Raw genomic sequence first — 15046 nt, forward strand, 5'->3', positions numbered from 1 at the left:
TGTTAAATTCTACCTCATCAAGTTTAATGTCCAGCTTCAAATGGGGAGAAAGACATTGTGTTTATCAGGCTTTTGAGTAAAGCACTGTTAATGTACAGGTGGGGGGAAAATGCTTGCTGTGCCTAATGTTTGGAATAAATCTGAGACTAAATCATTGTCTGATTTACTGCACTAATAAAAGACTACATTATATTTGACTCGGTCATTTCTGCTCTTGAACAAACAAACAACACACCTTTACTATACAATGGTTTATTTATGCATGAAATGTTAGTTACTGCATTTAAATGTCTGTACAGTGATTAGTTCCCTTTTAAAATCCATCAAAATCAGTACAGTCGACAATATAATGAAAACAGTTGCAGCATATATGGAATTGAATACGTTATAAAAATATGATCGTATACACAATTTCAGGTATTGCATCAGTGCATATTTAGCAGCATAAATGATCGCCACAGATGGCACAGAGGAAGTGATAGCAGTAACTTTATTGAAATTATTTGTAGAACTGACTTAAGTACCTTGAGAAATAAGACAAGTTACAATTTATTTACTTTTTTTTTTTCTCCTGTTTAAAACCGTGTATTGGACCCATGGTGAAAAACAAAACAAAACACGTGTGGAAGTCAAGAGATGCCAAGCAGCTTTCATCCGGATCCACTAATTGGTCTTCTACGTGTTGTGAACGGATTAGGAACAAGCGGTGTATTTCATAGAGCTGATATATGGAATTTCATAATGAACGCAACAATGCAGGCCATCTACAACTCTTTAAACTCTCAGTAGTGAGTGGAAACATTAAGTGAGCAGTTAAAAGTGTATCATATACAAACAGGAGTACTTCTAAACATACTGTTAGATGACTTTATACTTAGCAAGTTAACTGTGCGGATACAATAAGACGAAGAAAAAGAAGTGCTTTCGTTTCTCATTCATGCCAATATTCCAAAATAAACCCCTATGAAATTCCAAGCTACATCGTCACGCATTAAAATAACGTGTTTTGTTCAATTTGAAGACACCAGGAACCCACTTTGTGCATTTTCCCCATCATCTATTGGCTGAATCGGTCACATGACCTTCACGCTCAAACCTTGTGGGAGTCACTGTGAGCAAGAGAGAGCTGAAGGATCCTCTGATAAGCTCACTAAAGAAGTGGGCTGGATGCTGGGAACGTGGCATTTTGAAAGCAGTGGCATTTTTGGGCCTTCAAACATCTGTCCGTTGATTCTCAAGGGCTTCTCGGGATGTTCTGGCGACACCAGAGGCTGTCGGTCCTCCTCTTCTGAGATTGCAAACACGGGGGGTTCTTCAGAGTTTAACGCTTCGTCTGGGACCTGCTGCTGGCTGGATGGAGTGCCGCTTGTGTCTGGGAGCGCGTTTGTTGTTGGGATTCCATTGGCTTGTGGTTTTGAGGTCTCGGAGGTGCCAGAGAGCAGGCCGAAGCATGGTGTGTTGAAGCGAGTGCGGCGGAGGTTGCTGGTGGAGTTGAGGCGTCTCTGGCGCTGGCCAGGCTGAGTTAGAGGGTATGAGGCATTGCTCATGAAGGAGTCCGAGTGGCAGCTGTTGATCGGACTACAAAGAGAAGCATCAGGGAGGGTCTTTCCCCTTCTGGATTCTGGAGCTGTGCTTGAGAATCCCTGAGTGGGTATTAAAAAAAAAAAAAACTTTGTAAACTTACATTAGTGTTTCCAAAAAATTGTTTCATGGCTGAAAATCCAAGAATCATGCCCCAAACATGTCTATAGTTTACAGAGAAAGTCAATTGGACAGCTTTGCGGTGATGTTCCTATTAAATAAAGCCCACTCATGTGTGTTCTGGTGTTCCACAGGGCTTGGTTTTGGGACCTCTTCCATTTCTTTTCTTTTTTTACCTATAGACCAATTACCAACCAACGTCACGTCACATATGGGTCCCCGGTTGCAAAAAAAGACAGGCTGCAATAGGAAACATGTCGTGTTGGGCAGCAGGATGCCAAATTAAAAAAAATAGAAAACTTAACTTTTACCATACACCACACTGCATTAATGCCAACTGCAGACGTCTTTGGCTAAAAGGGAGCTGAATGAAGTAATGACCTAATTAGAAATGCTCGACTCTGCAGTTCTCATGTTATATCAGGTAATATTTACGCTATGCTGAATCATACACATTACTTGTTTTTGATTGCAGCAATGATTTCAGCAAAAACAGTTACATATGGTTAAATAAACTGCAGACACTGAATGCTGAGAATGAAGCGTGAAAGTGTAAGTTATTAAGGTAAACTTGGTTTTATATTCACACATTCATTCGGTGACAACACTCCCTATATTGTTTACCACGGCACTTTGAATATTATAATAAATAAATAATATTTGAATATTCGGTCTGAAATAACCTGCAAGTGTGACTTGAAAACAACATTAACACTGTTTATTTGACTGTAAACAATGTTGTACTTTGATAGTCATTGGCTGTTAATATGATTTCGCTGTTTAGAGTTTGCAAATAATACTTTTATGAAATTCTATTATTAAGGAGAAAGTCTGAGTGTGAGAATATAAAACCAGCTTTACCTCTATGTGTAAGTTCACATACCCTGCCGCACAGGTGCAGTTCTCTGTCAGTATGCAGTCGCTTTGCTTGTTGATGATTAATTACCAAGGCCTTGTACAGCTCCGTCTTCTTTCATTGTCTTTGGCTAGGCAGAACCTCGGTTTTTAGCACTACATAGTGTTGAATCTGGTAATCATGGAGGATTATTTCTTGCACATGACCACACAGAACAACGTTGTTGGCATCCAAAGACTTGTAGGCCTTTAACTTCTCTCTTGAAAAATCACTTGGAGCTTTAATGAGATTGTATATTTGGGGCTGGATGCTTGGTCATTCCGCCTTATCCAATATTCATTGGGAGGGTGCTATTGCAAATGGACCTGTCACACGAATGCCACTCACTTTAACGTTAATTTTGCCGAATCACTGTGCTTATCACTGGGTGACGAGCTGTTATAATAGTGCTGAAAGCATTATGTAAATAATATATATGTAATCAATACATCTTATTTCTAAGACAACAACTCTGTACCGCATCTGATATCATATCCTTGCTGTAAATGCTAGCGCTCCTGTTTTTTTTCTGCCACCTCCCTGTGCGCGCATCCTGAATGTTTACAAACATGTATACAAACATGGTTTACAAACATGGTCTATTGGCTGTAGTTTTCGGAAATTTGGTTTTGACTTTCATTGTTATGCTGACAACACCCACCTTTATCTGTTTTCTAAACCTTTTTCAATGTTCCATCCTTGTTGAATACTTTGGAGAATTAAACTTGACTTTCAATGAACTTTCTTAAACTCAGTAGTAATACAACTGAAATTCTTCTCACTGGCTCAGAAACACAATAGCAAAGTCAAAACTTGCATCAAGGATGAAAACAAAACAGCCATCCCATGCTAACCCAATGGTCTCAGACTCAATTCCTGGAGGGCCAGTACTCTGCATAGTTCAGCTCCAACCACCTCCAACACACACCTGCTTAATAGTCTCTAGTAGTCTTGAACACCTTGATTAGTTGGATCAGCTGTGTTTGATTAGGGTTGGAGCAAAACCATGCAGAGCTGCAGCCCTCCAGGAATCCAGTTCGAGACCTATGCTCTAACCCAATACATATTTATTTGTAACCCAGTGTTAGGTTAAATACTGACAAACCCAATTATTGGGGTAAAAAGTGTGAATTTTTTAGAAAAATGATCCTAATGTTGGGTTTGTCCATATTTGGGTTTGTCCTAATGTTGGGGTTTGTTCTTAGCCATGTTGCTAAGCTTAAATCCTCCTAAGTAATTTTGGTATGATAACAAGCTTTGGAATTGTGCTGTACTGAATATGTTTTATAATTCAAGTTTCCATTAAAGTATGACTAAAAAACACTTGGACAAAGCCTTGGCATATATTAGGTTGCATGCTCTTTGCATATATATAGTAAAATAGTTCACCCAAGATTTAAAATGGCTATCATTTACTCACCCTTTACTTGTTCAAAACCTATTTGAGTTTCTTTCTTCTGTTGAACACAAAAGGAAAAAAATGTTTTGAAGAATGCTGATCTCTTGAAGAAAGCTGGCACCCATCAACTTTCAAAGTAATGTCTTCTTTTGTGTTCAGAACAAAGAAACTGCAAGGTTTCTGGTGCTCCACAGGGCTCGATTTTGGGACCTCTTCCATTTTTTATTTATTTTTTTTTTACCTATTGGCTGTAGTTTTAGGAAATTTGGTTTTGACTTTCATTGTTGACTTTCTTAAACTCTGTAGTAATAAAAAATAAATTTGTCTCATAGGCTTAAAAACCTGCAGCAAGAATGAAAACAAGACAGCCCACATTCTAAAAAAAAAAAGCTTAGGTGTTGTAACCCAATGTTGGGTCAAATATTGAAAAACCCAACCGTTGGGTTAAAAAGTGTGAATTTAATTGAAAAAAAAAATGATTCTAATGTTGGGTTTGGGTGTCGCAGTGGGTAGGGCTGTCACCTTACAGCAAGAAGGTCGCTGGTTCGAGTCTCCGCTGGGTAAATTGGCATTTCTGTGTGGAATTTGCATGTTCTCCTCGTGCATGGTGGGTTTTTCCTCCAGGTGCTCCGGTTTCCCCCACAGACAAAAGACATGTGCTATTGGTGAACTGGGTAAGCTAAAATTGTCCGTAGTGTATGTGTGTATGTCCTGGTCTTCCAGGATTGTGGTTGAGCGTTGGGCTAACGACCCACCCTTTAAAAATTTGATGTTACAAAACACAGTCATGGTGTGGTTAAATATAAACAGCCCAGGGAGTAAGTAAGTAATGTTGGGTTTGTCCATATTTAACCCAACATTGGGTTACAACAACCAAGAATTTTGCAGTGCAGCGAAGACATCTTACAAAGTTCAAATCCTCCTAAATTATTTTCGGTAGGATAATGACAAGCTTTTGAATAGTGCTGTACTATTTATACACATTTTATAATAAAATATTATAAAATGATAAAAAAAAACATCACAGCAAAAAAAAAATAATAAATAATAAAAAAACACTTGGACTAACCTTGGTTAAACAGCATGCCCTTTACATATCTTTTTAATTGAACAGTTCACCCAGAAATAACTTACTGACCCTTTACTTGTTCAAAACCTTTTTGAGTTTCGTACTTCGGTTAAACACAAAAGGAAAAAATATTACTAGGAAAGTCGATGGGTGCCAGCTATCAGCATTCTTCAAAATATCTTCTTTCGTGTTTAACAGAAGAAAGCAACTCAAAGATTTTAAACCCCATAAGGGAAAATAAATGATGAGCTAATATTCTCATTAAAAGAGCCCCTATTATGGGTTTTTGAAAATAACCTTCCATGTAGTGTGTGACCCAGCTCTAAGTGAAGGTAAATATCCAGCTAAGGCTTAAATTTGAAAGTTCATCGTTTTTAAAACTATTGATTCATCTATAAAAGAGTCGACTTATAGTGGTTCGAATGAATCGCCGCAGCAACGAGTCTTTAGCTGTGTCAGCGTGACGTCAATACGGAACTCAAGCCCCGTCCATCTGTTGCGCTCGCTGACCCGGGAAAATTGAAACCCCCCCAGCAACGCCCACAAACACTGTAGCAAGAAAAAGAGGAAGACAAACACTGTCGCAGATCCCGGCTGAATCATGTCACGAAGACGCTGTGCTCTGAAGTGTGAGGGAAAGTTAGTGTTATTTTCCCTACCCAAAGTGAAGAGTCAGTGGTTGAAGTTTATCTTTGCAAAAATACCTAAGCATTGTAGCCCTAGCCTTGTACTGCGTTCCTGTCATTTTTCTGACGAGTGCTTCAACAATCTACACGCTTACATCGGAGCATTCATCGGCCATTTGTTAAAGGAAGGATCAGAAAAGACTGTTGATGTATAGGACTTTGTCAGAGCTTGATAGGAACTTTACAGTACACAGTTCATGGATCAGTTTCTTCCTCCATTTCACAAGTGTTAGTAAATGTGATTAAAATGGATGCCTCCTTGTTTTCTCAAGCTTGCAAAATATGTATTAATTGTGTTTTGTTACTTGTAATCGCTCCGTGTGGCTTGTACTGTATCTGGTTAACTCTTTAGCATATCACATCTAAAACCACACCGAAAACGCGACGCATACCACTTTCTTTATGGATTTAAATGTATTTGTAAGCTCGCGATCCTATGCCGTTTGTCATTGCTATGGCCACAGTCAGCTGTTCCTACACACGAGGTGGTCAAGTTTTAGAACAGTTCAGCTTTTGCCACTGTGAGGATTAATACTAAATGTGTGTCAGTTTTTACTTCTGGTTAATAATAGAAGAATATGCTGGTGTTAAACTGCATTGCTTTAATGCAAGCTATGGTGGGCATTTCTCTCCGTCTCACACTGAACGCAGTCGACCAATCACAAAAGACTGGGTCATCGGACCAATCAGTGCAGATTAGCATCATGCTAAGGAGGGGTTTGGGAACAAATGAATCACTGAACAAATCATATGGGAGTCGTTTGGATAATTAGGTAAAAATAAATAAATATTATAAGACAATGAAAGTGTTTTTGACCTTGCATGCATATCAGACTGTTTTTGGAGACCCCCAAAACCAATATATGACCCTTTTTAATGCATAATAGGGGCTTATTAAATCTTATTTTTCATAAATGGCTTTATGTGTAATACTCACAGTGTCCACCAGTTTGGTGAATGGGCTGGTTGAGTTCCAGCTGCACCATTTCTTATGGAGTTGAGGAAGAGGAGGGAGAAGATCCCGGAAGGTTCGGACACTCCATGCTCGTGGTCGTGCGCTGTTTGTTGATCCAGTAAAGCTGCTCTTTGTGGCAGACGGCAGTGCTGGATTCGGAGTCGACCAGTCGAAGGGGTGGCTGGGTCCAGTGTCACTGTGTCTCAGGAAACGATCGCGTTGCTATAAAAGACAGAACAAATTTAGATTGTTTGTCATTTTCAAACTATTAGAAAAAGTTTTTAAGCACTGGATTAGTTCTGTAGAATAATAAAGACACTAAAGACTGGATTAATGATTCTGACAATATGCTCTATGCACAGCTAGAGTTTTAAAGCCAGCGATAATTCTGGTGAAAGCTTAATGTGACTAAGTTCAATTTCACCAGGTTGTTTTAACAGCATCCATGTTGTAATGTAATTACAATACATTCATTATTCAATACATTAAATAGACTTCAGCATTCATTCAGTCGTTTAAGCGTAAAACGAGATGAAAGACCGTTGTAACCGCTAGCGCCATCAGTAGCAGCAGGCTAGCACAGAAATTACATTAAAATATGTTTATTTTACCCTAGTATTTTCAAAGACACGGCGGGGAAAATTGAATTTAATGCAGTGCTTCTTGTCTGATCTGAGACCCACTACATATCATATATCTAACAGGCAGTGAAGATCGCTAATTTTTAAAGAAATCAGATCTTAAACGTGACAATTCAGTAATTAAAAGACAGTTCACCGGAAGCCCTTGGGCTGCCTGGCTGAAAATGAAAAGTCTGTGCGCATAAAGCCCATTCAGTTTGCCTTCATTTTAAAGGTTGTCGAAGTAAAGTTACCCAATCAGGCCGACACACATCCAATCACCAACAATCTATCTAAATAATTTTATATATGCAAGTTTTTATATATGCAAGTATATACAACGTTGTTTTATTGGAAAGAGATGTTTATTTCACAACGCTGTTTTTTATTTTATTAAATTCCCTGATCAGGAAAAGAAAACTAAAAACAGTTACACAAATCCTCATGACAATAACAACATATCCCTTTACATAATCTTCCATTTACACACAAACTATTTATAGAAGAAAGCGAGTGAACATAATATTTATAAATAGGCATGAAATTTAAGGTTTTCTAACAGAAACACATTAGGTTGAATAAGAATTATACTCAATTCATTTGGACCAAAAGACAAATATATCTATTTTTAATTATTCATGTAGTTTTCTTCATAATAAATATACTTTTAACAATGGTAAACATGTCATTTAAAAAAAAGAAACATTATGTTGAAAAAAAAAGTCTATACAACTAGAGTTTTCTTGTTTCAGAAGTTCCCACTTAGATATGCTTGGCGTATAAAGCAGGTTTGGCATGCTGTCCCGGGAGAGAACCCTGAGCTCGGAGATATTTGAGCCCAGGGCTCCCGCCCGGTCGATAAGCTTATCAGGAGATCCGAGATCAGGTAGGTCTCGAGAGCTCCCTCTTTTGAAAAGGGAGGAAAAGGAGGAGATAGGGTGGAAGGGGGGATTCTTCCAAACGAAGATAGAACAGTAGGGAGAAAATGATCCATTTATAGTAAACTAGGATCACTCTGATTGGATTATTACTGATTACAGATGAGTGGCCAGACGTGCTCAATCATATCATGTGCTCCTCTCGAAATTAGTTTATGAAACTTCACTTTGACACAAAAATATCTGGTTACAAATAAGTATATTTGTTTTCTTTCCAATTCCATTGGTCCAACCGGGACATTACAAAAAATCCTTAGCATTTAGCTCAGTGTAGGTCTAGAACAGGGGTGTCCAAACTCAGTCCTGGAGGGCCGATTTCCTGGAGTGTTTAGCTCCAACCTACTTCAACACTCCTGCCATGATGGTTCTAGTATATCTAGTAAGAGCTTGATTAGATTCAACTTTATAGTCATTACACATGTACAAGTACACGGCAACGAAAAGCCATTTAGGTCTAACCAGCAGTGCAATAGCAGCAAGTGCAGGATACAGGTATAAGTTATAAAGTGCAGTTATAGAAAAACTATGGTGATATTTACAAATGGATGTGCTATGAACATTATATACAGGATGCATTAGCTATGAATAGAGATTTACAATAAATGAATACATGTACAGGATGCTATTAATAATCAGAAGTGTGCTGGTAGATAAATAATTGCAAATGTATATGTACAGTGGGTGTGTACATGATTACAAATGTCCATGTGCAGTGGGTATGTACAGTTCAAATAAGTGAATCAGTGCAATGAATAAGTGCAATTTTAAACGTGTAAATGTTAAATAGTGCAGTGATTGTGAGGAGTTTAAGTTAGAGGAGAGTGGGGGGGTGTATTGGGGGCAAAAGAGTCAGTGAGGGGCAGAGTTCAAAAGGGAGACAGCTCTGGGGAAAAAGCTGTTCCTCAGTCTGCTGGTTTATGTCCGGGGGAGCCTGAAGCGCCTGCCGGAAGGCAGGAGAGAAAACAGTCTGTGAGCAGGGTGAGAGGTGTCCCTAAGAATACTGCGTGCTCGCCACAGACAGCATTTCTTCTGGATGTCCTCAATGGTTGGCAGTGTGGTCCCTGTGATGCGTTGGGCAGTTTTCACCACCCGCTGCAGTGCCTTACGCTCAGCAACAGAGCAGCTTCCATACCAGACTGTGACGCAGTTGGTCAGGATGCTTTCTATTGCAGTAGAAGTTCACCAAGACAGCTGATGAAAGCTGGTTCTTCTTAAGTTGCCTTAAGAAAAATAGGCGCTGGTGAGCCTTCTTGACCAGGCTGGAGGTGTTGGTGGTCCAGGAAAGGTCCTTTGAGATGTGGGTCCCCAGGAACTTGAAGACAGGCTCAACGGCCATCCCATTAATGTGGATGGGATCATATGAGTCTGTTCGTCCCTACCTGAAGTCCACAATGAGCTCCTTGCTCTTGTTGGTGTTAAGGAGCAGATTATTGTCGGTGCACCAAGGGGCCAGATGCTGTATCTCCTCCCTGTAGGCAGTCTCATCATTGTTGCTGATTAGACTAATCACTTTGGTGTCATCTGCAAATTTAATGATGGTGTTGGATCTGTTCACAGGCCTACAGTCGTTGGTAAAATGGGAGTAGAGGAAGGGGCTCAGCACACAGCCCTGTGGTACACCAGTGTTGAGTGTGACGGTGGTGGAGCAGATGTGGCCTGATCTAACATTCTGAGGTCTGTTAGTCAGAAAGTCCATAACCCAGTTGCAGAGGTACGCGTTCGATATCCAGGTCTCTAAGTTTGATCATTAACTTAGAGGGTATGACAGATTAGCCGGTTCAGATGTGTTTGATTAGGGTTGGAGCTAAACTATCCAGGACACCGGCCCTCAAGGACCGAGTTTGGACACCTCTGGTGTAAAATCGCATTCATAATGGTCTTAAAAATGTCTTAAAAGTCTTTAATTTGACTTGATGAAACCTGCAGAAACCCTGAAAATCCAACCCCAAAACCTTTGGAACATTATATTATATTATATTATATTATATTATATTATATTATATTATATTATATTATATTATATTATATTATATTATATTATATTATATTATATTATATTATATTATATTATATTATATTATATTATATTATATTATATTATATTATATTATATTATATTCGAGTCCCTGTTTTAGGAAACACTGAACTAAAAATCACAATCCACAACACCACTATAATGACCTTGCTAATTAAATGAATTAGGCAGTAAAAGTAGCTTACAACAAAAAAATTCCCAAACTAGACTCATTCAAAAACAAAGTAATTAAGCTTCGTAAACAGCCAAAATCACTACCTCTAATTTTAATTAACTTACATTTTATAATCAATAAACATCCATTAGTGTAAACAAATGTGGCTCTCTCCAGCGCTGAAGCCAGTGAAACTATATCCAGAGCGACTGACTGTTGCTTTAGCAGGATTAAACAGGATTTCTTCATTCTCTTTTGAATGCTTTCAAATCTAAATGGGGGTCCAGGACCTCCAAAAGTGTCCGTCAGCTGTTAATGGCACATGTGCAGCGTGTGGGCGAGTATCAGAAGGGCTTTTCCCATCAGTAGGAGTTTGACAGTCCTCACACATGATCTCTCACAGCTCTCCATGTCTAGACGAGTATTATGCTGGATTTAATCTTGAGCTCTTCTGGCACGGTTTCATATTTTACCCAAGACTACGCCAAACTGTCTGGCTGTGGGTGAAGGCAAAAACAAATAAGGATAAAGAAACAACACAGCTAAGACTCGAGTATGCTTGTGTCCAAAAGTTTTGTATTTGTTTATAATGGAGTTGGGCTGGGTAGTATATTGAGTGTGTACAATATACTGTGCACACTCAGTACTGTTTACATTGATATTGTTTTGTAGAAGAGATTATATTGATATTGTTTGATCTAAAAAAAAAAAAAGTGGAGGACAGAGTGATCATCTGTAGTAAAAGTTTATAATCCAATTTGTCCTAAACATGGGTAATATTTGATATTCATTAATGCCCTTCCGGCTGCAACCCATCGCTGGGAAACATCCATGCACTCATTTACACACATACACTGCGGACAATTTAGCCTACCCAATTCACCTACAGTGCATGTCTTTGAAAACCTGGAGGAAACCCACATGAACAGGGGGAGAACATGCAACCTTCACACAGAAATGCCAACTGACCCAGCAGAGGCTCGAACCAGCTACCTTCTTGCTGTGAGTTGATCGTGCTACCCACTGCGCCACCATGACACCCAATGTTTTATATCAAGGGCTTTAAAATAATATTCTATTGAGTTTGAAGCTTGACAGACAGATTTTCTGCTGACAGATCATCTATTTGTGCCATTTGATGTGTTAAATATGTGGTGTTTTCCTCTTTTCACTAGTACTGTAACTGTAATTGTGAGGTCATAAAATAAAAATCTAAATTTTACTGTAGGCATAGTTTCGCTAAAGATCATAAACTTCAGTGAACAAGCACTGCCATGCTCATACAATTGAAGACAGAATTATTAGCCCTTCTGTGAAATTATTTTATTCTTTTTTAAAATAGACAGATTTTTTTTTTCCTAACACATTTTTGTTTCATTCATTCATTTTCCTTCGGCTTAGTCCCTTATTTATCAGGGTTCGCCACAGTGGAATGAACCGCCATTTGTGTTACATTTTTGGCATTTTAAACATTTTATATGCCAAGTTTTAAGAGCTAATTTCTCATGTGTTTGATGACAGTGCATATTATTTTACTAGATATTTTGCAAGATACTAGTATATATCTTAAAGTGCAATATAAAGGCTAAACTTTGTTAATTAGTTTAACTAGGCAATTTAGGTTGGACAACAGTGGTTTGTTTAGTAGCCAAAAGAAAAAATGGGGCTAATCATATTGACCTTTGCATTTTTCTATAAAAAAACAAACTAATAAATAAATAAAATCAAATAAATATATATAATAACCCTCTACTGCACACATTATGATAAATCTATTAAAAAAATATATGACTTTTTCTTTTCTTAGAATGGCTTAACTTGAAATGCTGTAAAAAATATATATATAATAATTTGGGAATGATTTTTTTATGATATGTTGGCATATGGCAACAACGTCCAACAGTGGATCCAAGTTAGAAATTTCTAATTTAGAACTTTCCTTATATTTAATCATTTTGTTGTTTAAAATTATTTAATTGGTGTTGCAGTATTATAAGCTTTAACACAGAACTTTCCAACAACTCATATTCCAACAGCTTTCATTAAATTTTTTTTGCTGAATATTATTAAAAACAAACATAATACTGTATTATCGTTTATACAACATACAGTAAACATAAATATTTTCTCCAGTAAATATTAAAACAAATAAATAACAAGTCTAATATATCCAGATGCATCAGAATATGTAGCTACTAGCTAACAATGTTTATATATTATACTATATACTATACTGCATCTGTCTTTTAACACTGTTCTTATCAAAATGTCCAAACTACATCATTCTCATGGTCATTAAAACTCATCTTGTCCTCACTTTCATCTGCAGGAAGAGCCAGTTCTGTCCTTTTCTTTTTTTTTTTACTTACCATAGAACATGGTGGTGCTCTCTAATACACTGCTCTCTGTATTTATATCTAATCAAAAGGATTGCCATTAAAATTAGATTTTATCCATAATTCAAATGCCCTATAACTAATCAACATTATATTACTAGCGTTCATGTTGTTATTGGTACAACTTAAAAGATCACAGCTGACCTTACTAGCTAGCTAACCCATTGCAATATTGCGCATTCCACTATTGCACAGTGTTGCCATTTGGCAACACACACATTTGATCGATTTAGAAAAAACTAATTTAATAAAAACTTTTTTGTGTTGTGAATATGTCATCATAACTTACTGGAGGGGATCAGATTTTTTTGTGGATCTGACATGAGTTGATCCATTGTTTTTATTGATGTTTACATTTGCATTTAGCAATTACTCACAATAAACGCCAGTCTGTCAGAAATCACGCCACAGAAAACACTGCATGTCATGTGACTTAACCAAAGCACATCATTGGCTAAACTAAGGTGTACTCTTTCCAACAAAAATAAATAGAACATTGGTCCTAAAGAAACAGTGGCAGGGAACATAACATAAATATCATGTTGCCATATGGCAACACCATGCGGTAGAGCAGTGTTTCCCAAAGCCTGTTCCTGGAGGCACACCAACAGTACGTATTTTGAATGTCTCCCTTATCTGACCCATTAACTTCAGGTTTTGGAGTCTCTTCTAATCTTCTGATGAGTTAATTCAGGTGTGTTTGATTAGGGAGAGGTTGAAAATGTGTACTGTTGGTGTGCCTTCAGGAACAGGGTTGGGAAACACTGCAGTAGAGGGTTAAACTTCTACATTTTATTTTGCTTTAAATAGTAATATTTTTGCTTTCAGATTGGATTGTGAATGTGTTAGAATGGAACGATTTTAACCATTTTTGCACATAACCTGTAACACATTCTATGCTTACATTCAATATTTGTTTTCATAGATTTTAATATAAACATTATTTTCACTTTTTAATATCAGATTATCAGATTATACAGTAAATGTTTTTGCATTTTTAGATCACATTTTAGTCAGGAAGTACAGAAATGTAATATTCTGGCTAAATTGTCCATCTGTAACCTTACTTCTACATAAATCGAACTAAAAAATGATTGTGCATTGACACAGATATTTTCTTAATGCATTGCGATTCTCTTTGATCCTGAGCTTAATTTTTAACAGCAGGTGGCGCTCCAGGTGAGATTTTAATCATGCACTCAAATGCGTACGAGAAATGCGTTTTGTTCGTTTTCACAGTCTATGGTTTTGGCGGTAAAATCTAGAAGGGATACAGCTGCAGCCGAATGTTAGAATTATTTCTATTTTTATAATACGATTACTGTACAACAATAATTACTGTTTTTGCATTACTGTGAGGGGTAGGTATAGGGTTGGGGATGGGGTAGACGTTAATAAAATACAATTAATGGGTCGTTTAATAAATAATTCTTGTTAACTGCCGGCCTCAGGTGTATCCAAACCACGTTTGGCTGAATCATTGTAAGTGGTCAAATGCCCTTGTACCTTAGCTTTTATTCCACATGATTAATGTAAACACAGCTCACTATGAATAGAGAGTACTAGATAATTATTAGTTTGGTTAAACATCTTGTTTTGATGTGCTTTCTCAAAACAAGTGCCACATTGATCATTTATGAATCAGGAAAGCGAGAGTATGTGTTAATTACTGGCTGTTTGAATGCATTTAACCATAAGAGTGTTTACACTACAAAGCGATCCCATTAAAAGTGTGTTTTCGACCACCTCTCAGAGTAGACAAAAGCTGACAAGCATTTGACTACCATATGACATAGACTGCATTAACGACCATATTTAGCATAATCTACTTCTGAAATTAACCTTAAAGATGCTGTGAAGTGCTTTGAAATGTGCATTTTCTTATCCGAAATTTGATGTAATCTCAACTGAAACGCGAAGAAAGGGTGGGACATACACTACCTGACAAAAGTTGTCGTTGATCCCAGTTGTAAGAGCAACAAATAATAACTTGACTTCTATTTGATCATTTGGAAAAGTGGCAGAAGGTAGATTTTTCCAATAAATCATCTGTTGAACTGCATCCCAATCATCACAAATACTGCAGAAGACCTATTGGAACTCACATAGACCCAAGATTCTCACAGATTTCAGTCAAGTTTGGTGAATGAAAGTCATGGTTTGGGGTTACATTCAGTATGCGGGCATGCAAGAGAGCA

At 37.5% G+C, this 15046-nt stretch overlaps 1 protein-coding gene across 1 annotated transcript in view; it reads right to left on the reverse strand.

Annotated features, from left to right (window-relative positions):
- Positions 1 to 255: 255 nt before the first annotated feature.
- The window catches only part of LOC130228953 (uncharacterized), a 55485-nt gene continuing 40694 nt past the window's right edge, over positions 256 to 15046 (reverse strand). The window contains exons 6-7 of the mRNA XM_056457472.1: positions 6688 to 6927; positions 256 to 1643 (exon numbers count right to left, since the gene is read on the reverse strand). Coding sequence (XP_056313447.1) covers positions 1107 to 1643; positions 6688 to 6927 — 777 coding nt within the window. The 3' untranslated portion in view covers positions 256 to 1106. The remainder of the gene's footprint in view (positions 1644 to 6687; positions 6928 to 15046) is intronic.

The sequence above is a fragment of the Danio aesculapii genome, chromosome 5 (assembly GCF_903798145.1).
Source record: "Danio aesculapii chromosome 5, fDanAes4.1, whole genome shotgun sequence".
NCBI classification, from domain to species: domain Eukaryota; kingdom Metazoa; phylum Chordata; class Actinopteri; order Cypriniformes; family Danionidae; genus Danio; species Danio aesculapii.